The following is a 27421-nucleotide window of genomic DNA, read 5'->3' as shown; positions in this document are numbered from 1 at the left end:
ATATTTATTTCGTTTATTAGAACCCTAAATTTGGATAATGCTTTTGGACCGGGTTTTCCAAAAGAATGCTACTCACCTAGTAAAATAAGAAATTTTATGACTGGACTTGTATTTGTGTTAACAGAATTAATAAATAGCACATAATGTTAAGTACATCGGTGTGATCGACTTGACTCACTTATTCCATAATAGAATAGGTAAAATATTATGATCTGAGTTAGGTCATTAAATGAAACAAGATATTTGAAATAAATTATTGATTTTATTTACAACCAACTAGAAGATCACTTACTGAGGACAAACTTAAAGCAAATATCTACTATCTAGAAACATAAATCGAATCAGTCTTAATCGTTAGGAAATAATATCACAATCAGGTCTCTTTGGTTCAGCGGTGCATGAACCTGGGACTGTTCAGTCGACCTCCTCGACGGTGGGTCCGCCGTAGCCGCCCTGCTGGTAGCCGCCGGGCATCCCTCCGGGCATTCCTCCGGGCATGCCTCCGGGCATTCCTCCCGGATAGCCCCCAGGCATACCGCCTCCCGGCGCGGCGCCCGCTCCACCCGTGTGAATCTTGGTCATGATGGGCGAGCAGAGCTGCGTGAGCTCACGCAGCTTGTGCTCGTACTCGTCCGTGTCGGCCAGCGAGTTGTTGTCCAGCCAGCGCAGCGCGTCCTCGCAGGCGGCCCGCGCCGCGCCCTTGGCCTGCTCGGACAGCTTGTCGCCCGCCTCGTCCAGCGCCTGCTTCACGCTGAACACGTACGCCTCCAGCTGGTTGCGCGCCGCCACGCGCTTCCTCTGCTTCTCGTCCTCGTCCTTGTAGCGCTCCGCCTCGGCCAGCATGCGCTCGATCTCGCTCTGCGACAGCCGGCCGCGGTCGTTCTTGATCACGATGTTCTTGCTGCGCCCGGTGCTGTTCTCCTTGGCGGACACGTTCAGAATGCCGTTAGCGTCCATGTCGAAGGTGACGTCGATCTTGGGCACGCCGCGCGGCGCTGGCGGGATGCCGGTCAGGTCGAACGTGCCCAGCAGGTTGTTGTCCTTGGTCATGGCGCGCTCGCCCTCGTACACCTGGATCGTGACCGCCGGCTGGTTGTCCGAGTACGTGGTGAACGTCTGCGACTGCTTGCAGGGGATCTTGGAGTTGCGCTCGATGATCTTGGTCATGACGCCGCCGGCGGTCTCGATGCCGAGCGACAGCGGGGACACGTCCACCAGCAGCACGTCCTGGATCTTGGCGTCCTGCTCGCCGCTCAGGATGGCGGCTTGCACGGCCGCGCCGTACGCCACCGCCTCGTCGGGGTTGATGGACAGGTTCAGCTTCTTGCCGCAGAACAGGTTCTGCAGGAGCGCCTGCACCTTGGGGATCCTGGTGGAGCCGCCGACGAGCACCACGTCGTGGATCTGGCTCTTGTCCATCTTGGCGTCCTTGAGAGCCTTCTCGACGGGGTCGAGCGTGCCGCGGAACAGGTCGGCGCACAGCTCCTCGAAGCGCGCGCGCGACACCCGCGTGTAGAAGTCGATGCCCTCGTAGAGCGCGTCGATCTCGATGGTGGCCTCGGTGCTGGACGAGAGCGTGCGCTTGGCGCGCTCGGCGGCGGTGCGCAGCCGGCGCAGTGCGCGCGAGTTGCCGCGCAAGTCCTTCTTGTACTTGCGCTTGAACTCCTCCGTGAGGTGGTTCACCAGCCGGTTGTCGAAGTCCTCGCCGCCGAGGTGTGTGTCGCCGGCTGTCGCGCGCACCTCGAACAGCGAGCCCTCGTCGATGGTAAGGATGGACACGTCGAAAGTGCCGCCGCCGAGGTCGAAGATGAGCACGTTGCGCTCGCCCTTGAGGTTCTTGTCGAGCCCGTAGGCGAGCGCGGCGGCTGTGGGCTCGTTGATGATGCGCAGCACGTTCAGCCCGGCGATGGCGCCCGCGTCCTTGGTGGCCTGCCGCTGCGAGTCGTTGAAGTACGCCGGCACTGTGATCACCGCGTCCCGCACGCTCGCCCCGAGGTACGCTTCCGCCGTCTCCTTCATCTTCGTCAGCACCATGCTGCTGATCTCCTCGGGTGCGAACCGCTTCGTCTCTCCCTTGAACTCCACTTGGATCTTTGGCTTGCCGCAGTCGTTGATCACTTTGAAAGGCCAGTGCTTCATGTCCTGCTGGATCTTGTGGTCGTCGAACTTCCTGCCGATCAGTCGCTTGGCGTCGAACACCGTGTTGTTGGGGTTCAGGGCCACCTGGTTCTTGGCCGCGTCGCCGATGAGCCGCTCCGTGTCTGTGAACGCCACATACGACGGCGTGGTGCGGTTGCCCTGGTCGTTGGCGATGATCTCCACATTCCCGTGCTGCCACACGCCGACGCACGAGTACGTCGTTCCCAAATCAATTCCTACAGCTGGCATTTTGTCTTCTCTCAATACTGTATTCACTCGTAGAACTTGTAATAACACAGATAGTTGCGTTAACTCGCTGTTAGTTAGTTTGTAAACTCCGGATTGCTCCGAATACTTCGTCTGCTTTGTATCGCTTTTCAAATTGTTATGCTTTCGCGCCGAGCGGACGCCGCTTATATATTGAACCAACTGGATTCGAGAATTTTCTGGACCTTTCGAAACAGCCAATCAGCGACCATAACCCATGGAAGTTTCGAGAATGTCAAGTATGGACAGCCAATGAGAGCGCACCACTTGAAAAAAGGGAGAGACATATAATTCCGTCTCTTTTCGTACTTTGGGGATGTCGCTTTAGGGATTCTCCCGTGAAGTGGGGACTCTCGGAAGTTGTAGGGAGTCTGATGAATAATAAATAATAACACTGTCAGTATGCACACTATGCACTCAAGTCATAAAACGAAATAAAAAAATATATAAACAAGGGTATTTAAACTCAATAGTTTTAGTACACGAATGAGCCTAATGTAAAATTAATAAAATTATAGTATAGTTTTTTTATATCTTTTTACATTATTTTTCATGAATGAATAAGAATATTTTGCTATAATATGCCCCATATATATTATTGCGATAGCTATAACAACAATAGTGAAAAATGGCTTCAACATGATGCCATGATGATAATATTCAATAGTATGTGGCAGTCTATTCTCAGTGACAGGTATCAAGCGCTCACTTGCACACTTTTTATCGGTTCTTTCTTAATTTGTTGAGCTTTCCTAAGCGGACCGCATTTTGAATCCTGGACCGTTCTAATATAGCAATGAAGTACGGTGAAGACTCATTACGCGTAAAATAATTAATACTGAATGAGTTCCTAATTAAATAAATAGTAAATTATTAGAGAACAGATAACTCTAAACCCATAGAGATTTAATAATTAAATATAATTATATAGTGTCAAATATTGTAATATCCCATGGATCTCGTAAGATATGAACATGTCATAAAAACAACTAATATAAAATAGTACATGAAAATATTATAAGGGTGAATAGGAAATGTAGTAAACATGGGAAAATTTTAAACGTACACTGGCAACATTTTCGAAAACAATCGTTTTATCTAGAGCATGCCCGACGCTTCTAGCAAGTTCGGTTATCTCATGTTGACCGCTAAGCGTGAGGGAGATGGCAACAGCATTCTGATCCTGTCTCCACGCTCCAGGTGTTTCGATCGCCCGGCGTAGGCGAGATAGCAATAACATTCTGTCTTTGTCTCTGAACTTAATTTTTCTGTATGTGTGTGAGCTGTGACCCCTGGCTCATTGTGATGAAGAATGTTCTTTCTACGGCTTCGACTAGAATTTTCTACCATTAACGTTTACTAGAAAACCGTTTGGACAAATTATTCGTTACGTCATGAATAAAATTGCAATACTAGGGGTAGTTTTAAACATTTTTGGTTATTATACTTTTTATTTTACAAGATACTCCACCGATACCTGGAGACGACTTAAATTTAAAACTTTCTATTACTTTCTAACATGCGACACCGAAGATTCCATTTAAAGGAGTTAAAGAAAAACAAATCGGTTTGAAGTACGTAGTGTACGTACCTAGCAAATACAATCAACTATTATGATTATGAGCCCTCATACTGTCACTTTAGCTTAATTTTTATTTTCATTATCAATTGTTGTAATGGCGGCTACCGAAACACATCTGTGAAAATATCGGCCGTCTAGCTTTAGGGCTTACGAGATACATTCAGGGAAATTAAGTAGGTATGGGGCGGAAAACTCACGGTCAATACGGTGTATGTTCAATTATTGTATCGGCATTGCCATTTATTCTCCAGCTATTGTAAATATCGGAATCGGTGCCCTGGTATACGAACAGACAGTAGAGCATTAGAATTAGGGTTCTGATTGTACCTATCGGGCATAGAAATATAGAAAGATAAGCAATCTTTTATAAATTTTCATACAATCACTTAAAAGCAAATAGGCAACTGTCGTAATAAGTAAGTGTATCTTGGCCATAATTCTGTTTTTGACGATGGCCGATGAATGAAAGGAAAGTGGATTTAAATGACAATATTCGTATTCTCCTTAGCATTTTTCAAATGTTAGTGTCAAATTTAATCCAATTTCCACTAATGCATCATTTTAAATAACAGAATTGGGGCCCTCATTTGGTAACTGTTGTCGTTTTACATGTGCTCTGTGGTCTCGTTAGAGACCGTGAGAGAAAAGGACACACCAAGATTATTTACCTTTATTTAATAATCTAACTGAAATGGATGGAGACATTGTAATAATTTAAAACCGCTCAAAGTAAAGAATTCGTGAATCACTTAAATATTATAAATACAAAAGTATTTGAGTGTATTTGTATATGTGTGTATGTTTGTTATCTCTTCACTCCCAACCGACGTCTATGAAATGAAAGGTAGCTGACATCTTACTTTTTAATTTTTAAAATACATTTATTTATTTTTTACGACTGCCGCACAAAGGAGTTGAATCCTTCAAACATTCAAATCACTTGCGCACAGCATCTAGACTTAGAACAAGCATTCGTGGGTCACACAAATGCTTGTACTACGAGGGGACACGAACGACACAGTGGGTCGGCCGTGGTGACCTATACCACTCGTCTATGATGCAGTCAATTTACACATAGGCAGGCTTCTTTTACCCGACTTTGTTAAAAGTGGGTGCAATGATATATACAACACATCAAGAAATAATTCAAATGATGTTGCGGCCTTCCAAAATGGAAACGATCTCGAAAATGATCCCACGGGAACATAAAATCGGGATATAAAGTTTTGACTAAATCCATTCAGTGGTTATTGCGTGATAGAGGGACACACATCTACATATACACCGTGATTTTTTAGTCGTCTTACAAAAGCAGCCCAGCTCATGTATCCAATGACTAGAACACGTTCATGATAAAAAAAAAGGTATTTATGAGATTTAAATAAATTTAAATTGCAATTTTTATTCATTATTATGATGCAATTCGTAGTTTTTTAGAAACACAGCTCTGTTGCGAGCGCGTTCCGAGCCTTGTAACAATGGTGAGGGGCGCGGGCGGCGGCGTTTTTATCATTTTTAAGAGTGTATTTCAGATTTCTCTTGTTTAATTCTTCTTCGTACTTATTATCTTAGTTGATGATAAAAAAATAATAATCGCGCGTAGGGGTATTTTACGTCAGATACATGAACTGGGCTCCTTTTGTAAGACGACTAAAAAATCACCGTGTATATACATACAAACTTTCGTATTTATGATATTAGTAGAATTAGAACTATCCCTGACTATACAGCCAACGTGCAGCGGTTACTTAGAGAACTAATGAAATAAATCTAGTAGCGTCATTATTTTTTTTCTAGACTTTTATTATTTCGATAGAAGTCCTCACAATAACTAAAATTCTAAATGGGATGTTCCATATGAAGCCATGTGTCGGATTCAAAGAAAATTAATACTAGAAATTCGGGCGAGGATGCATAAATCATAAGTTACTAATATTTTAATTCTAAGCTCTGTCATTTTGCAACAGCCCTAAATTCTAACATGTCCTTCATCCAATCTTCAAACAGGAACAAGACTTAGCAGAGTTAAGGCAGAAGCAATAACATCTTCTACTATGAAAAATTATAAAGACACCATTAAAAAAACATCGACGAACCAGTCATTAATTAAAGCAATACCTTAATGAATGACTCGTTCGAAATTTTTAAAATTTAGTTTAAAAAACAAATTATCATGTCGTAGAAGAATTCTTTTTGACGAAACCAACATTAATTAGCCTATTCACCAATAAGGTTTTACAAGTTATGCAAACAGCTTTTGGAGTCAAAATAAATTTATTCAAGCTAGTTACAATAGAAGTAATTGAAAGTAAAATAATATATTATGTATAAGAACAATTTATATTTTTTAATCAAATTTATGACCATACCAATTGTTACTTAGCCTAATAATTATTAACTTTTTTTATTTAATACTTCTTGTAAAATTAAGCGCAATGGCGGAATTAATGCCAAAGGCATTCTCTACCAGTCTAACACCAGCTTTCAATTGATCGTAGCCGCGTAGTTATGCAAACTAGAACCAACCCACAACATATCAGTTTTGAGATAATCAGATTTTTGTTTTAAAGGTGCGTTCCGTTTTGTGTACAAAATGTTACTTAAACTCGGGTTGGTTCCTTAAAACGGTTCCCTTTTTTGCTTTGTGGCTTGCTATATCGTCCAGGATTTTTTTTGAGATGATGTAATACACCATAAACAGCCTTCCTACATATATAACTCAATTTCACAAAGTGTGGGTTGGTAGTTTGCATAACTACGTCCAATTATCTGTAAATATTTATTTATTTCATGAGTTACCGACGGACCTGATGACAGACGGTTGGACAGACAGCACAGGCTCAGCCTCATTTTTACCCTTTAGATACGGAGCCCTAAAATAATAAAATAATTTTGGCAATTAATTGTATTGACTAAACGGATAGCCGAGTGGTTGCGGTCATCACGCCAAAGCCACTTAGCGCGACGTGTCGCGGGTTCGATCCCCGCGTAGCATTTGTGTGATCCACGAATGCTTGTTCTGAGACTGGGTGTCTTTTGTGCATGTGAATTGTATGTTTGTAAAACACCCCGCGACACAAGGATTAAATTCCTCAGTGCGAGAGTTGGTTTAAAAAAAAAAAGAAAAGAAAAAAAAAATGTTCCATACTAAATTTCCAATTATTGAGTTGGAAAAAAGGTTTGAAGAGGACGAATAGTGACATTTTAATCCTATTGCCATTGTAAATGGCGGAATTGTGGCCCTGTATGAAGTCGGTGTCAAGTGGCTAGCCAACCACAATTATATTTTTATTTTAATATCTTTCGATTCGACCTTAATATCAAATCAAGATCTGAAATAATAGAACGATCGGTCCGTAAAATGTAGTTACCTACTCAAAATGCTTTAGCATACATTTAACATATTACAGGTTAAGTAATGAATTTATAAAGAAGCAAACAAGAAAGCAATCATGTCGCTTTCTTATTTGCTTCTTACTTTAAACATAACTAATGTAAGTATGTATGTTTTATGTAATACTAGCGACCCGCCCCGGCTTTGCACGGGAGCAAAGCTAATTTACACTACAATTATTTTTATTTTAACTTTATTTATATAATTGCTGCATCGTAATAAAACAACTTAGAAATAAGCGATGTTGAGGAAAAAACTGCAACCGAAAAAACTGGTTACAGTGAGTCAATATTGAAAGATAGGCAAATGCTGTCTGAAACTTTTTTGTAGATCTTTTTATGGTGCACAATATTGTAGAACATTATTTTGATCTATCTCGCAGGGTTCAGCCAGCGTTTGCAATGAAAGCGTAAAAACAAAGTTAATACATTAGAAAACTCTAATATTGACTATGTTCCTCTACTAAATTATACATAGGTTCCTATTACAAAAAACTAATGTGCTCATATTTCATTATTTTGAATAAACAATATTTCAACCAAATTTCAAAGCCGTAGCCCGTAGCCCGTAGCCCGTAGCAAAAACGGTTGCGAGTTGATTACAATTTATATTTACCACAACTTTCACACAACGCCTCAAACTAAGCAAAACCTGGACATAATGAGGACTAGACAACTGATTAGCATACTTATATAATAATAAGTACAGGTAATGTAATTAAATAATTCAGGACAGCTTGTCCTGCTTAGTCTGTTATAATAAAATTAAGTGATAGAATTTCATTAAAATATCCATCAATCATTTTTCTGCACTGATAACCCGAAACACAGGTTTAAAACAAACCTAGTTCGGGTGGTCCCTATATTATCTTTAGACCATCCTTCTCGTATATTATTATGTTTTGGTGTAGATTAACTCAACTCCTATGATTATAACTATTAAGATATTTTTTACTGGGTTTACATCTGAGTCATTTGTATTCGTACATGTATTAAGTAATGTGAACTATGTTATTAATAAATATATTTTTATATTTTTTATTTATTTTATATTTCTAAATACATACATATTATATATTAATTACACGCAGACACAGAACAAAATGTGCTCATCATTACACAAACATTTGTTCTGAGTGGCAATCGAACCCAACTACCTCCGGTATAGAAGTACGGGCACTTACTATTGATAAGTATGTTATTATATCTAACAATATACACCGTGATTTTTAGTCGTCTTACAAAAGCAGCCCAGTTCATGTATCCGACGTAAAATACCCCTAGGCGCGATTTTTTTTTTTATCATCAACTAAGATAATAAGTACGAAGAAAAATTCAGAAAAATTGTCACAATTTAGCACGCCGCAGTGACTGAGTTATATGAAAGTTTCCAGGGAATAATGTCTCTTTATTACGTAGTGATAATTAAGATAGTAGTCCCGCACATGGCACAGATCTCATGCTCCGCAGGCTCCAGTCCGGTATTAAACGACATAACGCTAATGAGTTGGGGCTACTTGACGAGTACTTGGATACTCAAAGCAAAAAAAAGAATCAATTTTTATTTTTTTTTTATTTTTTTAGTTTTTGTTCAACAAAATCAAAAATAATAAAATATTTACCAGATAGTACAAAAACGCCTGAGGAAGTTTTACTTAATAAGCTTGTGACTATCGCCATTTTGCTAGATTATCTTCTCTAATATTATATTATTATTATCTAATATATAAAATTCCCGTGTCACGATGTTAGTTACCGTACTCCTCCGAAACGGCTTTACCGATTATTAACAAATTTTATATGCGTATTCAGAGTAGGTCTGAGAATCGACTAACGTCTATTTTTCATACCCCTAAGTGATAAGGGTTGCTCGCACAAAAATTAGTTTTTTTATTTTTGGGACGATATTTTTTCTTTTTATATTTTTATAATGTGGCATTGAAAAATACATACAACTAGAAATAACTTATTAGGCAATACAACGTTTGCTGGGTCAGCTAGTAATGCTAAGTATGCTTTATAAGACAGGGACTTTTTGAGAAACAAACTTAAGCAATATTTGACATGTTTTATATGAGAGGTTCGAATGTTGAGCTATGCATCATTGGTGTGTGTCCACATAAAGCGCTTCACACACAGCAGCTATAATGTAAAGATGTACATTACATGCTTACATGCATACATCTCATTACATCTTTCCATAGAAATCGTCAGGAGACCACACACGATAGCTATAATGCATATTTTCACATCTTCGAAGTACAGAGCGATACGAAAATATACATTTATATTTCGATACATCTTAATACATCTCAATTCATTTCCGTATATCTCTCTTGGAAAAAAGTGTGTCAATCGGAACGTGTGCCAATGAAATGAAGGGAAAGATACATTAAATTACCTGTTATGTGTGATACATTAAGATAATTTAAAGCTATACATCCCGGGATGTAATGTACATTAATATACATTATAGCTGCTGTGTGTGCGTGTCGCATTCATAAGGGTAGTTTTAGGTTGGTAGGTAGGTTATAATGTTCTTCTAGGTTGTATGACTTGTGTTATATGTAGAGATACATATAATAGTATTTAAAGGGAAATCTAGTAATATTAATTCAATAAAACAAGTAAGTTTAACATAAAATAATTTATTTTATTTACATTTATGTAACTAGAAAATCATATGCTGAGGACAAATCAAAGAACTTATAAACAAATGGTTACTATCTAGAAACATAATTAAATCGAATCAGTCTTAATCAAGTTAGTTTATAATATCACAATCAGGTCTCTTTGGTTCAACGGTGCATGAACCTAGGACTGTTCAGTCGACCTCCTCGACGGTGGGTCCGCCGTAGCCGCCCTGCTGGTAGCCGCCGGGCATCCCTCCGGGCATTCCTCCCGGATAGCCTCCGGGCATGCCGCCTCCCGGCGCGGCGCCCGCTCCACCCGTGTGCATCTTGGTCATGATGGGCGAGCAGAGCTGCGTGAGCTCGCGCAGCTTGTGCTCGTACTCGTCCGTGTCGGCCAGCGAGTTGTTGTCCAGCCAGCGCAGCGCGTCCTCGCAGGCGGCCCGCGCCGCGCCCTTGTCCTGCTCGGACAGCTTGTCGCCCGCCTCGTCCAGCGCCTGCTTCACGCTGAACACGTACGCCTCCAGCTGGTTGCGCGCCGCCACGCGCTTCCTCTGCTTCTCGTCCTCGTCCTTGTAGCGCTCCGCCTCGGCCAGCATGCGCTCGATCTCGCTCTGCGACAGCCGGCCGCGGTCGTTCTTGATCACGATGTTCTTGCTGCGCCCGGTGCTGTTCTCCTTGGCGGACACGTTCAGAATGCCGTTAGCGTCCATGTCGAAGGTGACGTCGATCTTGGGCACGCCGCGCGGCGCCGGCGGGATGCCGGTCAGGTCGAACGTGCCCAGCAGGTTGTTGTCCTTGGTCATGGCGCGCTCGCCCTCGTACACCTGGATCGTGACCGCCGGCTGGTTGTCCGAGTACGTGGTGAACGTCTGCGACTGCTTGCAGGGGATCTTGGAGTTGCGCTCGATGATCTTGGTCATGACGCCGCCGGCGGTCTCGATGCCGAGCGACAGCGGGGACACGTCCACCAGCAACACGTCCTGGATCTTGGCGTCCTGCTCGCCGCTCAGGATGGCGGCTTGCACGGCCGCGCCGTACGCCACCGCCTCGTCGGGGTTGATGGACAGGTTCAGCTTCTTGCCGCAGAACAGGTTCTGCAGCAGCGCCTGCACCTTGGGGATCCTGGTGGAGCCGCCGACGAGCACCACGTCGTGGATCTGGCTCTTGTCCATCTTGGCGTCCTTGAGAGCCTTCTCGACGGGGTCGAGCGTGCCGCGGAACAGGTCGGCGCACAGCTCCTCGAAGCGCGCGCGCGACACCCGCGTGTAGAAGTCGATGCCCTCGTAGAGCGCGTCGATCTCGATGGTGGCCTCGGTGCTGGACGAGAGCGTGCGCTTGGCGCGCTCGGCGGCGGTGCGCAGCCGGCGCAGTGCGCGCGAGTTGCCTCGCAAGTCCTTCTTGTACTTGCGCTTGAACTCCTCCGTGAGGTGATTCACCAGCCGGTTGTCGAAGTCCTCGCCGCCGAGGTGTGTGTCGCCGGCTGTCGCGCGCACCTCGAACAGCGAGCCCTCGTCGATGGTGAGGATGGACACGTCGAAGGTGCCGCCGCCGAGGTCGAAGATGAGCACGTTGCGCTCGCCCTTGAGGTTCTTGTCGAGCCCGTAGGCGAGCGCGGCGGCTGTGGGCTCGTTGATGATGCGCAGCACGTTCAGCCCGGCGATGGCGCCCGCGTCCTTGGTGGCCTGCCGCTGCGAGTCGTTGAAGTACGCCGGCACTGTGATCACCGCGTCCCGCACGCTCGCCCCGAGGTACGCTTCCGCCGTCTCCTTCATCTTCGTCAGCACCATGCTGCTGATCTCCTCGGGTGCGAACCGCTTCGTCTCTCCCTTGAACTCCACTTGGATCTTTGGCTTGCCGCAGTCGTTGATCACTTTGAAAGGCCAATGCTTCATGTCCTGCTGGATCTTGTGGTCGTCGAACTTCCTGCCGATGAGTCGCTTGGCGTCGAACACCGTGTTGTTGGGGTTCAGGGCCACCTGGTTCTTGGCCGCGTCGCCGATGAGCCGCTCCGTGTCTGTGAACGCCACATACGACGGCGTGGTGCGGTTGCCCTGGTCGTTGGCGATGATCTCCACATTCCCGTGCTGCCACACGCCGACGCACGAGTACGTCGTTCCCAAATCAATTCCTACAGCTGGCATTTTGTCTTCTCTCAATACTGTATTCACTCGTAGAACTTGTAATAACTCTGATAGTTGCGTTAACTCGCTGTTAGTTTGTTTGTAAACTCCTCCGGATTGCTCCGAACACTTCGTCTGCTTTGTATCGCTTTTCAAATTATTATGCTTTCGCGCCGAGCGGACGCCGCTTATATATTGAACCAACTGGATTCGAGAATTTTCTAGGCCCTTCGAAGCTCCGCCAATCAGGGAACATTATTAATGGAAGTTTCTAGAATATCAAGCTGGGTCAACCAATGAGAACGACGTATTTGTGCAAGACAGAGATAGAAATATTACGTCGTCTCGTATCAACACTGGTTAGTCTGGGTTGGCGCGTATGAAATTTTCCCTGAAATTGGGGAAAAAAAGGAAGATAAACTAATGTTGTTAGATTAATTTAATAAGTAATAGCCTATAAAATCTTAGTCTACCTTTTAATCAGATACAAAACTTCATGGCCTTGACACATGATTTTAGATAGTTTCACCCCGGCAACACGAGTACACATTTTAATATTATAGTCGTATATACATATTATATTTACACTTATTAATATTATAGTCGCGAAAGTTTATATGTATCGGTGCATGGATGTTTGTTCCTCTTTCACGCAAAGTACGGTACCTATAATATACGGTTTATGAGTACTTCAAAGATAAAATTGCAACAATAGAAAATTATACAAACAGGTTGGTATAGCTAACTTTAACATGCATGGGGACACGAATTTCCACTTAATTCTATTTGAATGTTTTTTACAACTAAAGTCATGGTGAGTCATAACATTTCGTCGACTTAAAGGTTTTCCTTCGAACTTGCCTAAAAATCTTACTTTAGGGAAAATAAAATGACCATTCTGGCAACACTCAAAGAAATGTCGAGAATCCTCTTGACGCAAGCGTGAAGAAGATAAAGCACTGCTCTCTCTTTCACTCGATGAATACTGTTGTTTACATGAACAGCTGTTATGTTGCATGTGTGTGTGTGTGCCCTCATTTCGTTTGGAATACAATTAACTCGAGAAATTTCTACCCTTAACGTGGATTTACGTTACTTAGGGTAGAAATTTCTCGAGTTTAACGCAGTAACCGATTTAATCATAACTTTTTCCGTAGCTATAGTTACTAACAAAGATACGAGTATTGATATAAAGACACGAATTTGGTAAAATCAAGTTTTAAATGAATTTGAATTGTCAACACTTTATTTTTATTTATTCCCAGAATCTCAAAGTAATTGTTCGTAAGTTTTCATTTTAAAATGAATTAAAAGTCGTGAACCTAGTTAATTATGATGACAGTGTAAGTTTTTCTATACCCCCGTATCTTATAAGGACTTATATTGCTCGGGATTTTATAATAATTCCTACGTTACTGAAAATGGCATGCCTTGTAATAAGAAAACTCAAAGGTTATTATTTTTCATTTATTTATTTCATACAGATAAGTAGGTATGTTATATTATAAGTAAAGCCCATAGAAATCTAAATAATAAGGTAATTACTACTAGTATTACCTTATTAATTAGATTTCTATGGTTAAGCCCCACAAAACCGTTGCGAAGTTTTGACTGTGGGGTTAAAGAGTCTCTAAAAATTAAAATTAAACATTTGAACTTATACCTAATTAAATATTATCTAGTTAGGGTGGATGAAGCTGTGGTACAGAAAGAAATAAGAGAGTGTGTTTAATATTGCTAAACTGTGGGTTCATGTGTGTAGAATATTATAGCATTTTTAAATACTTTATAATAGACTGACAGCGTTCCCACGCCATGACACTAAGAACTAATTCCTAACAGAACAAAATATGCTCAGGAATGTTTTTCATTAATTAATTACTATCATTTTACTTATCATATTCTTTTTTAAATAAATTACTATTTTTATTTAATTATCGAAGTTAATATCACAGAATACAGAATGTTTATATTTAGAAAGTTCATAAGGAGGAAATGTTTTGTAGTTACCGTAGTTCGTGCCAATATGAACTTTAGTGAAAGCGAAAATAAACCTTATTGTTATTTATGATATGTCTCAAATATTTCAACTATTATCAATTTTATAAATATGGATAATGAGTCAAAAATAAGTAAATAAATTCGTAAGAACTATATTACATTGCTTTACAATTCAAAATACTTCATGAACACTTTTTAAAGCATAATGCTGCATATTTTTTACACCCTTAAAAGTTTACAACAATGCGCAATGGCCCGTCCATTTAAAAAAATGCGCCTCACGTAAACCTTATAGCTAGAATTTACTCATAACAAACGTTGCTATTAGACTATTCCAGAACATTTGCCCACGAATTGCTATTATTACTACAGAGCAATAAATATAAGTAGTTGAACAATAATAATAGTCACATCTCGTTTCCCTTCCTTCCTTTATGAATGACGATCGTAACAACGTTATTTTATTTCGAGAATATTCTATAACGGATTTATACGAAAAGAAAAGATTTTATTATCCCAGTATTCCCAGTCTGCATTTTGTCACACCCTATTGAGTTCAAAAGAAATCCCCTTTGACCTATTTAACCAATAATTTTAACAAAAAAGAGACTGGTTTCCTTTTCACAAGAATTACAATGGAAGAAGACTGAGTATTTCTATAAACCATCCCAATAGGTACCTACTTATCGAGTCTTTTGAGTATTCATGGTATCATATTTATTTCTTTAAATTAATCTGTTACTTTTTTTTAATCTATTGTAGACGACGCTTCAGAACACTCAAGCTGCACTCAGCTCAGCCCCATGGGAGCTTTCATTTTTTTTAATTACTTCATTTAAACTTAGTTCCCCGTTCTTTCACTCCTCTCTCTTAGGCACATTTTCATAAAGCCATACAAAATAAAAATTTTACAAGTCAATTGTAATATTCATGTTACATTATAACAATTTTCTAATCGTGGGTTGTTCAGAGTCAACTTGAAATTCTAGAAATATCTGGTTGGTGTGTAGTATTAAAAGGTATACGTATGGTGGAAAAGTATTGATTCACTGCCAATGCCGCAATCTAGGTCGCACAGTGCACTTGCGCGAACCGCGGGAAAATTCTAGTAGCTTACATGCAGTCTTTTGTATGCCCATGCCTGATAAACTAAACTAGGTTTATTTAAATTTTGTAGCTTGTTATAATTGCAAGAGAATATTTTTACACACGATATATTTATACACGACATTTAATTTTATGTAAAATTTAATAAATAAGTCGAGTAAATACAAATTGAAGTTAGTTGTAGTGTTTATAGCGCCATCTATCTTGTTAATTATAATGCTAGTTAATTTACTCGCCGCTACATGACTCTTTCATGAGTTTCCTGGTCAAGGTTTAAAAAAAATGGAACTGTTTATTTAATGAAATGAAAAATGGGCTCAAATCCAAGTAGTGTAGTGACACATTTCCTCTCCACGTCTTCGCACAAAGGGCAATACCCTGTCATAATAACAATGACTTTAGACAAGTCACTAGATTACTAACCTATTTTTGTGCAAAGAAAAATACTTATTTCTTTTTATTTTCTCGTTTAAAAAAAGGCTACCGTACTAAGGAATTTGATTATTGTGGTGAGTTTTCACAAACATTCTAGTCGCCATCAAAGTACAGCACATGCACAAAGAGACCAACTTTACACAAAGCAAGTTTTTTTTCGACTATAATTTTATTTTGGGTATTTTGTTCGGTTTATTCCTATTTACAATATGTAAATGCATCGGTACTTAGAATGTAACCTACTTTATAGCAGGCAAAAACAAAGATTATGGAAACAATATCGGACATTCGTCATCGCGATTATTCTCGATGAAATCACAATCTTTATCAATTTATTAGAAACTTAACAACAGCCAACACGTCATACTTGAGTTGCTATCATCGTCATGAAGTCATAACTCTTGTTACTTCATCAAAGCGTCATAGCGAAGAAATTAGGTTATATCATGTATCAAACACCTAATTTCAGACGCGTAGTACGGAAGGTAATTTTCCTAGCTTTAAGTCTGCATGGGACTAATAAAGACTTAGAGCTACATCACATTAATGAATTTTAAAGCTATTCCCAAGCTATATTGGCTAGGGAGTCGCAGTGGGGCTCGTTTTAGCCTCGCAAAATTCAAGTGCCTCATAAAGAAATCACTGCCAATTTTGAAATGTTGTAAAAAACTATTCTTAACTAGTTAGTCTAGCTACTAACTAATCTACTACTACTAGTTTTGTTTTATTGTAATAACTTAATATATTAACATTTTAGAAGAATCCGCCCTACTTTTCAGGTACCTATACCACATTATAAATTCCACTGAATTGTTTTAGCTACCACTACTTATTTATGATCAGTTTCATATTAATAAAATGTCAATTGATAAAATGAGAGGATGTTTATTGTAACCCAAGTGTTTCGAAGAACATAGGCTGTTAGGGACTTCCCCTGACATAAACATAAATGAACGGAGTCTTTGTTCCATGATTTGTTGTGCCTTGTTCATGATAAAATTATATCAGCTTAGAAAAATAAGCAAGTTTCTGAGCGAACCAAGTAGGTACCTAGTACTTAGAAAATATGCATACCTATAGGGTTGTTGTTCACTAAACAAATAAGAATAAAATCTACAAATGAATGCAAATCTCTATGCCAAAATAAAACAGTTATGAACAAACCGAGTAGGTACCTACCTAATTTACTAGTGCTGTTTTACAACAGAAAGTAAAGTGTTTTGTTTGAGATCCTACCTACCAAGCTTTTAGTTCACAATACTTTATTTATCTGGAATAGTCGAATCATTTCACTATCAATTATTTAATAAAAAATATGTACATCATTAGGTATGTGTATATTTAGGTTAAAAAAATGACACATTCACAAATAAATTAATAAACCTCTGTGTTATCATATTATGACTCAATGAGGAAGTATTAACCCTTAAATGCATGAATTATTAAATTGTAATGAATTTTTTTTTTTCAATTCTTTAGAAGCTGCGATTAACGGGAAAAATAATAAAAAAAATAACAATTAATATTTTATAGGTTTTTAATAAAAAAATCATGTTGATGCATTTTTGGGACATTATGCAAGATCGACAAAAAAAATGCTTTTATTAATTAACTGTGGAACAAATTGAAACAATCGTTTCCTTTCTTTGCACAAAGGAATACACTGCACTTTGTGCATTTTACAAAGCTCTGTAGCTTACAGCCAGGTCTCTTGCACCTCATGCGTTGGTCGGTTTTAATTTGGCTATGACCAAGATTGTCTAACCGAACGTCAGACGGTGGAAGAACCTGGCACCCTTTCTTTCTTTTTGCCTCTATGGTTTCAGTGATGCTGCTGTTGCTAGGACGTCCTCTTGTTGGCTGGGTCGTAGTACCATAGGTACATAAGACATCAGCCAGCTCTGACCTGAATTCTGACAGATTTTTAAGCTTCTTTGGATCTGCTCCTTTTCTTGTCTCCACAGTTTTGTATAGAACCCAAGAATTTATAATAGATACATCTAAAAGGTGGTAAAAAATCCTCATATACCATTTTCTAGTCTTGACTTTAATTCTATATCTGCCCAAAAATGAATCCATCAGATCAACGCCCCCCATATGGGCGTTGTATTCTTTGACTATTTTTGGGCAGTCTATTATTATTTTTTTCTTTTCTATTTTGTCATATCTTTCGATAGACTGTAATGGTTCAGCTCCTACGTAGGTCGAGAGCAGAACTACTTGCTTATTGTCTTTCCAACTCACTGAAGACATGTCGACCCCATCAATATGTGTAATATATTCCACATAGGACCCTCTTGGCACTTGTTTTTTCATTACATCCTGCTTTGAGGGCAATTTACATTTCTTACCTAGGCGGTTTCTTTGAACAGTTCCTACACATTGTATTCCTTCTTTAGCAAAATAATACATCAAGGGCAATGTGGTATAGAAATTATCATGGTATATAATGTGATTAGCATGTCTAGGAATTATTCTAGCAAGTTTTATCACTGTTTGTGATACAACCCCTATATCAGGCTCGTTAGGCAAACGATCATCTTTTTCTTTGCCAGCGTAAATTATAAAACGATAAGCAAAACCTGTCAGAGAACACAATACAAATAATTTAAAACCCCATTTATGGGGTTTATTAGGCAAATATTGTTTTAAAAAATGGCCCATCTTGGTAGCACACATTTGCTCATCGATGGATAAGCGCTGACTGATTGGAATGCTGGAGAACTTGGCATTGAGATGTTCAATTACAGGGCGTAGCTTGTGAAGTCGGTCATGCTGGGGATGACCTATTGGTAGGTGTTTATTGTTATCGTTGAAGTGAAGTACTCTTCTTATTTTTTCAAATTTATTGACAGGCATCGCTTTTATAATTGCTTCAAACCCGTGCTTGTTAGCCCAGTAACCACGTACACTTGGATAGTGGTAGACACTCATATAAATCAAGATTCCGAGATATTTTCGCAGTTCTCCTAATGTTATGACGTCAGGTCTATCAGGTTTCTTTTGTACAGCATAATAATTTGTTTCAGTAACAATTTGTGAAAGAAAATCTTCAGTAAAAAAGTAGGAAAAAAATTGGAAAGGTGTCTGAAGGTTCATCAAACTTTCAGGGTATTCTTCAGTTCCATTAAATTTTATGGCATTTTCGTTGAATGGCAGAGGTTGGTTTTTCCATATCAACCTCTGAATGTCTAAAGAATGTACCGGTGCATCAATATTATTTGAAGGAACAGCATCCGCTATTACAATAGGAGGATCGGGTATAATTTCTTCGTTATTATCACTAGACCTAGCCTCACCGTCGTCATTATCATTTTCTAAAACATCTAATAAATCTTGTTGGGTCGGATAAAAATCAAGTTCATCACCGTCCGACTCGAAATCGTCTTCAGAAATGGCGCCATCTTCCAGCTGGCGCAACCAAAACTCAATGTCACCATCTCTCTTATTATTTTCTGCCATTTCTAAAACAAAATAACCAACCACATGCATTGCACATGCAACCTCACCAAAGCAAAACAAATAAAATCACAAAATGTATTGCTTCATATAGCAGTATCAATTTTTTGTTTTTATGCACCAATAGTGCATGCTGTCCCATTTTTGCATCAAAACAAAAAAGCATCCTGTTCATATAACAATTATAGTAAATTTAAAAAAGCATAAATTATTGTATAAATAATAGTCATTACCTTTAGAAAACAATTTTTTTTTCTCCAAAATCAGCAAATAACTTTGTAATATACGTCGCCAAAGTGCACTCAACTGAAAACTATTTGAGAAACGCGCGCCAAAAAGTAAAATGTTAATCAGCCACAGATAACAACACAAAATGTCACGAGTTGAGTTATTCTGTGGTTAGAGAAGGAGCAAAAGAAACATTTCATACAGCCTAATGTGTCAAACACAAATATTATGGACGGATATTGGTGGTTTAATTGGGTGATTCAATTTTGGGACACTATGCGTTTAAGGGTTAACTGTGTAGGCTTTTAAATAAGTCTATCTATATTCGTGTAGGTGACTATTGCAGAGAAATTCAAGAGGCTACATACCTACATTTATTTCGAGAACCTTGTGTAGATACACCTATGCAGCTATGGTATTATAATAAATAAATAATTCCTTCGTATACATAAATTGGTATGTATAATATAATTACTTTTCAATGAAACGACCACTTAACTATACTGAAACCAATTTGAAAAGATATGTAGCTTTGCATTTATTTGTGATAGTATATTATATAGTCCTTTATGTACTTTGTTAATTAATAATTTACGAATTTACTCATCACTGCAATAAAGTGTGATGTTCAAGAGCTTCTTAAGTTTGTATGTAAGATTAGTGTGTCAATGCAAATGTAAAATAATAGTCTTACTGTGTCCAGAATTGAATTTATTTTATTACATAAATCATGTTTCTTAAATTATAGGGAAAAGGAGTACAGGAATAATACAACAAAATAATTTGTTAATGTTACCATTTATTTTGAATAATGGAATTTGAACTAAATCAGTCTTTGGCTGTACACCAGTGCACAAAATAATTCTGCAATACGATCACATTATACACACCATTATAACATGGCTATAGGCGGGCTGAGATTTAATCTACCTCCTCCATGCGCGACGCATCGTCTGCGTCGCCCTCTAGTGGGGGAACATCCCCAACGCTGGACTCCTCCACCTGGATGGGCTCATCCTCGTCGATGCCAAGACCCAGCTTGATCATACGGTAGATGCGGGAGGCGTGCACCTGGGGCTCGTCCAGGGTGAAACCAGAAGAAAGCAGGGCAGTCTCGTACAGCAGGATGACGAGGTCCTTGACAGCCTTGTCGTTCTTGTCAGCCTCGGCCTTCTGCCTCAGGGTCTCAACAATGGAATGGTCAGGGTTGATTTCAAGGTGCTTCTTGGCAGCCATGTAACCCATGGTGGAGGTATCCCGAAGGGCCTGAGCCTTCATGATACGCTCCATGTTGGCAGACCATCCATACTGGGCAGTGACAATGCAGCAGGGTGACTCGACCAGACGGTTGGATACAACCACCTTCTCAACCTTGTTGTCAAGGATGTTCTTCATCACCTTGCAGAGACCCTCAAACTTGACCTTGTCTTCCTCCCTCTTCTTCTTCTCCTCCTCATCCTCGGGGAGTTCCAAACCTTCCTTGGTGACAGAGACGAGAGTCTTGCCATCATACTCCCTCATCTGTTGTACTACATACTCATCAATGGGCTCGGTCATGTATACAACTTCATAACCACGCTTCTTAACTCGCTCAACAAATGAAGAGTTGGCAACCTGGTCACGGTTCTCACCAGTGATGTAGTAGATGTGTTTCTGGTTCTCCTTCATGCGGGATACATACTCCTTGAGAGAGCATGCCTCATCACCAGAGGCAGATGTGTGGTAGCGGAGTAAGTCAGCCAGCTTGGTCCTGTTCTGGGCATCTTCATGGATACCAAGCTTCAGGTTCTTGCTGAACTGTTCATAATACTTCTTGTAGTTTTCTTTGTCTTCAGCCAACTCCTCAAAGAGTTCTAAGCATTTCTTGACCAAGTTCTTCCTGATTACTTTAAGGATCTTGTTCTGTTGGAGCATCTCTCGAGAAATGTTAAGAGGAAGGTCCTCACTGTCGACTACACCCTTGATGAAGTTCAAGTACTCAGGGATGAGGTCCTCACAGTTGTCCATGATGAACACCCTGCGGACATACAGTTTGATGTTGTTCTTGCGCTTCTTGTTCTCAAACAGGTCGAAGGGTGCACGGCGAGGCACAAACAATAGTGCTCTGAACTCAAGCTGTCCCTCAACAGAGAAGTGCTTGACAGCAAGGTGGTCTTCCCAGTCGTTGGTGAGGGACTTGTAGAAGTCACCATACTCCTCCTGGGTGATATCATCAGCATTGCGGGTCCAGATGGGCTTAGTCTTGTTGAGCTCCTCATCCTCAGTGTACTTCTCTTTAATAGTTTTCTTCTTCTTTTTGTCCTTGTCCTCCTCGTCATCTTCTCCTACATCCTCGATCTTGGGCTTCTCATCCTCCTTCTCGTCTTCCTTCTTGTCCTCCTCACCCTCTTTCTTCTCCTCCTCCTCATCGTAAGCGAGTTCCTTTTCGCGTTCCTTCTCAACTGTGAGTTTGATGGGGTAGCCGATGAACTGTGAGTGCTTCTTGACGATCTCCTTGATCTTGTTCACTTCGAGGTACTCGGCGAGGTCCTCCTTGATGTGAAGCACGATCTTGGTACCGCGGCCGAGGGGCTCACCGTGGTCGGTGCGGACAGTGAACGAGCCTCCGGCGGAGGACTCCCACATGTACTGCTCGTCGTCATTGTGCTTGGAGTGTACAGTCACGCGGTCAGCTACCAAGTAGCATGAGTAGAAACCCACACCAAACTGACCAATCATGCTAATGTCAGCGCCTGCCTGCAGAGCTTCCATGAACGCCTTTGTGCCAGACTTTGCAATCGTACCGAGGTTGTTTACGAGGTCAGCCTTGGTCATACCAATACCGGTATCAATTATAGTAAAGGTACCTTCGCTTTTGTTGGGGATGATCTTGATGTACAGCTCCTTGCCACTGTCGAGCTTTGAAGGGTCTGTGAGTGACTCATAGCGGATCTTGTCCAAAGCGTCAGATGAGTTGGAGATCAACTCACGAAGGAAGATTTCTTTGTTCGAGTAGAATGTGTTGATGATGAGGGACATCAACTGGGCGATCTCCGCCTGGAAGGCGAAGGTCTCAACCTCCCCAGAGTCGGTCTGCATTTCTTCGGGCATTTTGACTTGTTTCACTTAATTTACTTAGTACTCAAATAAGAATAACGTACTGTTAATTCGATCACTCGGAATACTTCTTTATGACTAGCGCAGTTAAATACACGTGCTCTCAGATCGCGTAGGATCGCAGCGTTTAGTTCACTTAGCTTTTCTTGAAATGGCGCCGGTTGAAACGTCACTTCGTTTATATAGACTCCGCACACAAGCGACATCTGTGAGTGAATAGAATTTTCTAGATCTGGCGCGCTACTCGTCAGAGGTTTGACACATTAGGAGAAATTTAAAAGCAGCAATAATGGACTTAACTAATAATGAAGATATTTTGTGAATAATCGTCAAATTTAACAAACTAAAAACACAAACGAAAACACCATTATGAATGGATGTAGATGATAAAATTCCTAGGTACCGTAATCAAAAAGTTAAAGCGTTAGAAGTAAGTAAATTAATCCTAATGGCTTATAAAATAATTGATTTTATTTTAATTCTGTCTAGTTTTTAAATTCCGTTAAGTATTACTCTTATTAAGAAACTAATGATAAAAATGGTCATTTTTAAAATTTCAAGTATGCTTAAAAAAATGCAAATCCTTGAAAAACATTTATAGGTAGTAGAAAATGCACAGTTCATAAAAACCTTGAATGTTACCAAAATCGCGAGTACTTATTCGTAAAATAGTATAACGATTTTTTTTATCAGCCAGTGAAGCTAAAAATGTTGACGATACCTATCAGGTTTCTTGTAGTTTTGCTATTCGACACTTGGCAGCGCCTCTGTAGGAGTATTGATTTTTCATGGAACTTTCTAGAATGTTCGAGATTCTTCTACAGAACGAACTGGTTCTTTTGAATTTTCAATTAAAGCTGGTTAAAAACACGATTTAATCGACTATTAATTTAATGTTTGATCGATTCGTTTCAATCTTAAAACTTCGACCGACCTAAAAAACATAGATTTTAGAACTTGAATCATTGTGACTAGAACCTTCAAAGTGTATCCGGTTGGTAGTTCAACTTTTGCCCGCCACTAGCGCTAGCTGTTTCCGGGTTAACATATAGATCAAGTTCAATGAAGTGTTTAGGGATACCAGAAAATGAAATGTTGGTAATTATTATTTTCATATCAAGTACGATGTTCATAAAAAAACAAAAGGTATCATCTTGGGTTTGTCCAACTTGCAACTTTTCCATCGGACAAATAAGTCCAATATTGGATTTATTAGTGTTATGGTCATTTCTCGGAGTAAATGGGTTTCATCAATTCGTAATGTGTATATTTTTATTTTCCCTGACTGCTATACCGGAGGTCGTGGGATTCCCGCCCAGGACAAATAATGTGTGATGAGCATGATCATTTATTCTGGTGTAATTGATCTATAATATGTATGTATTTAGAAATATATAAGTAAGTTTATCAGTTGTCTGGTTACCATAACACAAGCTCTGCTTAGCTTGGGATCAGATAACCGTCCGTGTGTGAGTTGTCCACTTGTCCCAGGATATATTATATTAAACATTTTGCTCCTTTTACACGAGACCAGGCCCTTCATTTTACCCACGTTTTCGGATGAGAAGAATCAAAACAGAAGCAGTAGCAATTTGATAATATTAAACGGCTAAATGACAAAAATAACTTTACCTAAACTAGTTACATCTCCCCTACTTCAGAGATTAACAGAAAAATGTAAAACTCACTTTGTAGCTGGCAACACTGGTACGAGAAACCGTATTGATTATTACTATACTATGCAGGTGTTTTATTTTAGAACTATGCCCTTTTGTGGCACTGTCTGGCGATGCACAAAAAATGTGATGCATTAAAAACTTTTTAGGCCGTAAATTCTGTATCAAAAACGAGTAAATACATAGCAGTATCAATTTACCGGCACCGGAAACAGAACACATTCTAGATATTTCTCGGTGTTTAAATACATTATAAAGTACTTACTTAATTATGGTAAATGTACTGTTAATAAATTTCTGCTTTTATTCCTAGTTTATTTAACTAGCCTCTTAACAACTTTACATTGTTAATAAGCCTCAAAAAAAGACCAAAATATAACACGTGCGGGTATGGTTTTAGCAATGTTTTTATCCGTTAAAAAATGCTAATAATAAGTGAACCAAGCAAGCCGGTAAACGGTTATTGTTAACTAACGTAGGTACATCCTAAATGTAAAATGTGGTCTTTTGATCATCTACTGGCGTTTATCCCCTTGCAAACGGAACAAAAGCCATGGTAACATCTCGTACATGCTTCCATATTTCCAGAATGTTTTAGTTCATTGCAGACATAGTAATTATGACTTCATTAAAGGGCGTGTTGATTAGATTGATCTACTAGTACAGGAGAAAAATCACAATTAGGTAGGTAATCAAACGACTTTATCAGATGAATTAAAAATACTTAACAAAACAATACTTGCTAATACTTGGTAAAATATTTAAATTATTTTCGAAATTAGTATCTGTAAAGTTCGTGGGTGCAATACCTAGTTATTACTTATAATATTTTTCCCGCCATTTAAAACAATGAATGTGTCATCATATTCACGCGACACGCACGGCTTATTATAAATTTTTATCTTGCCGGCAAATTCACACGTGGTCGAATATTTTTAGGTTAATTTACTAAAAAAATCCATTCACTATCTACGGCATGCCGGCAATGCATAGGTAATAATATACCATTCGATAACATGACTGATTCGAAATTTTGTGAAAATGACTGAATTGAAAAAAATAGTTCATTTTTTCGAGGTTAAAAATTCACAAACAGTAGCGAAATTAAATTACTGCACATAATTTGTGTCACCTATTTATATTTCTATTAAACCCAGGAATCAGGAAGAATCGGTTGACTTTCATATTGTCACGACCGTGATAACAGCCAGGCAGCGATGCGCTAAGGTCAATGACATGACTCTAATAGAATCAACAACGTTTATTAGCAATTACTTAATCAATACATTAGTTGGCGGCCTCCTTGTTTTTGGAGCCGATGCAATTATAGTCCAAATGAAGATTATCTTTTAAGACGCATTCGTTTTCGTTTTCAAAATGATGACTTCGCAGTTATCTCAATAAAATGCGTCATTATTGATTGTAAATTCAGTCCTTTGCCAAAGCATATAGAAAGCATCATGCAAGTATACATATATCGACCAAAGAGAGCTTCTAGACCATTCCTGAATTTGGTGCAGTGTATCTCGCCTTTCGACAATGTTCTACGGAAACGGAAACACTGACGCAGACTGCTTCAGCGATACCTGGTGGCAAATAGAATAAACTTAAAGAGGTCTAACGCTTGCATTTATAGCATACAGGATAAAGACTACTCGTAACGTTAATATAATAGTGTGTGTAGTTTGCAAACATTTTTTTTATACTTCTGGCTTTTGTGTTTTTCGTCAAAAACTATTTGAACTTATTTTATAGCGATCCCTACACTAGTGCCATCTATTAGCGTCTTACTATAAACCGAAGCGCTAAAAGTTTTAGCTATTCGTTAACAGATAGCGCACTAGACGCATACGTTTTCGAGAACATTCCAGTATATTCTCCACGCCGCTCGTACTTTCGAAGTTGTAGGAGGCGAAATATATAAGCGATGCGCGCGCCTGCTGGCGGCAGTATTGAACTAAAGCGCAAACGAGTGAAGAGCGACCAACTGTACCAAGTTATTGAGTGCACTCTCAGTAATTTGCAAGCACAGAGTACATCGTATTAAACTAATCTAAAGCGAGATTTAAAACATAAACAATGGCTTTGCTACCATACTTATTGGATGATCTACGTCCGCGCCCTCGTCGGCTGTATGACCAGCTCTTTGGGTTGGATTTATCTCCTGATGACTTCCTGACAGATATAGTCGACCGCACCATGATTCCTGCACGAAAGTACTTGCGTCCATGGAGGAACCTGTCGTTGGCGGCGCGGGACGTCGGCTCTACCATCAAGTCTGACAAGGACAAGTTCCAGGTGAATTTGGATGTACAGCATTTCGATCCGGAAGAGATTTCTGTGAAGACCTCGGATGGCTACGTCGTTATTGAGGGTAAACATGAGGAGAGGAAAGATGACCACGGCTACATATCGCGGCAGTTCAAGCGTCGGTATGCTCTACCTGAAGGCTGCAACCCTGATACCGTGGAGTCCAGGTTGTCCTCCGATGGTGTGCTGACTATCACCGCGCCGAAGGTGTCTGAGAAGAGCGACGAGAGGGCTGTACCCATCACTCACACCGGACCAGTTCGGAGAAAGCCTCATGATGAAGAAAATGGCGTCGTTGAAGAAGAAGAAGCAAAAACACCACAGAAGAAACGCAAGAAGTAGATTATAATATATATTTTTGTTTTCAAATCCACCTAATTACCTGATTGTATTACTTAATGTTAAGACTGATTTCGAATTAAGTTTAGTTTTATGAATAAATGGCATTTTTTCTAATTCCACTGTTTTATTCCTCTCCAAATTAAACACCTTAGGTAGATTAATTTTAAAGGGCTTGTGAAGGTAAAATATTCTACTCATCGATCTAAAGATAGTTACAGAAACTATAAATACATAGAGTTCATCCTTCCATAAGAGAATAATAAAAATTCATTCATTCATTCAAGTCTAATTCTTTCTTTTTACACTCATGTCTCATACGTTTCTGTCTCACTGATTGACGAGAGCCCCTATCCTTACTAATATTATAAATGTGAACGAAACTCTGTCTGTCTGTCTGTTACGCTTTCACGTCTAAACCACTGAACTGATTTTAATGAAATTTGGTACAGAGATAGAGTTGACCTTGAGAAAGAACATAGGCTAGTTTTTATCCCGGACCTTTGAAGACTTCTCTTGGAAACGCGATATAACCGCCCTGGACGCGGGCGAAAAGCTGGTAATCTATATACATAATAATGTGACACTCCATCCACTATAGGGATGTGTTGTTACAGGTAAATACTACAGTTAGGT

General features: G+C 39.8%; 4 protein-coding genes across 4 annotated transcripts; 1 reads left to right on the top strand and 3 right to left on the bottom strand.

Moving 5' to 3' along the window:
* Window positions 1-242: 242 nt before the first annotated feature.
* Window positions 243-2538, bottom strand: LOC113495560 (heat shock protein 68-like). Its single transcript, XM_026874323.1, has one exon. The coding sequence runs from the start codon at window positions 2386-2388 to the stop codon at window positions 415-417; it is 1974 nt and encodes a 657-aa protein (XP_026730124.1). The 5' UTR covers window positions 2389-2538; the 3' UTR covers window positions 243-414.
* A 7475-nt stretch (window positions 2539-10013) lies between these two features.
* Window positions 10014-12310, bottom strand: LOC113496267 (heat shock protein 68-like). Its single transcript, XM_026875447.1, has one exon. The coding sequence runs from the start codon at window positions 12153-12155 to the stop codon at window positions 10206-10208; it is 1950 nt and encodes a 649-aa protein (XP_026731248.1). The 5' UTR covers window positions 12156-12310; the 3' UTR covers window positions 10014-10205.
* Window positions 12311-20143: 7833 nt separating this feature from the next.
* On the bottom strand, window positions 20144-22628 carry LOC113496266 (heat shock protein 83). The gene has a single exon (XM_026875446.1). It carries the CDS (start codon window positions 22452-22454, stop codon window positions 20286-20288), a length of 2169 nt encoding a protein of 722 aa, XP_026731247.1. The 5' UTR covers window positions 22455-22628; the 3' UTR covers window positions 20144-20285.
* Window positions 22629-26075: 3447 nt separating this feature from the next.
* Window positions 26076-26902, top strand: LOC113496127 (protein lethal(2)essential for life-like). Its single transcript, XM_026875251.1, has one exon. It carries the CDS (start codon window positions 26216-26218, stop codon window positions 26786-26788), a length of 573 nt encoding a protein of 190 aa, XP_026731052.1. The 5' UTR covers window positions 26076-26215; the 3' UTR covers window positions 26789-26902.
* The last annotated feature ends 519 nt before the right edge of the window (window positions 26903-27421 follow it).

The sequence above is a fragment of the Trichoplusia ni genome, chromosome 7, assembly GCF_003590095.1.
Source record: "Trichoplusia ni isolate ovarian cell line Hi5 chromosome 7, tn1, whole genome shotgun sequence".
Classification (NCBI taxonomy): domain Eukaryota; kingdom Metazoa; phylum Arthropoda; class Insecta; order Lepidoptera; family Noctuidae; genus Trichoplusia; species Trichoplusia ni.
Note: the sequence above shows the minus strand (reverse complement) of the source record. Positions and strands in the feature narration are given on the sequence as shown.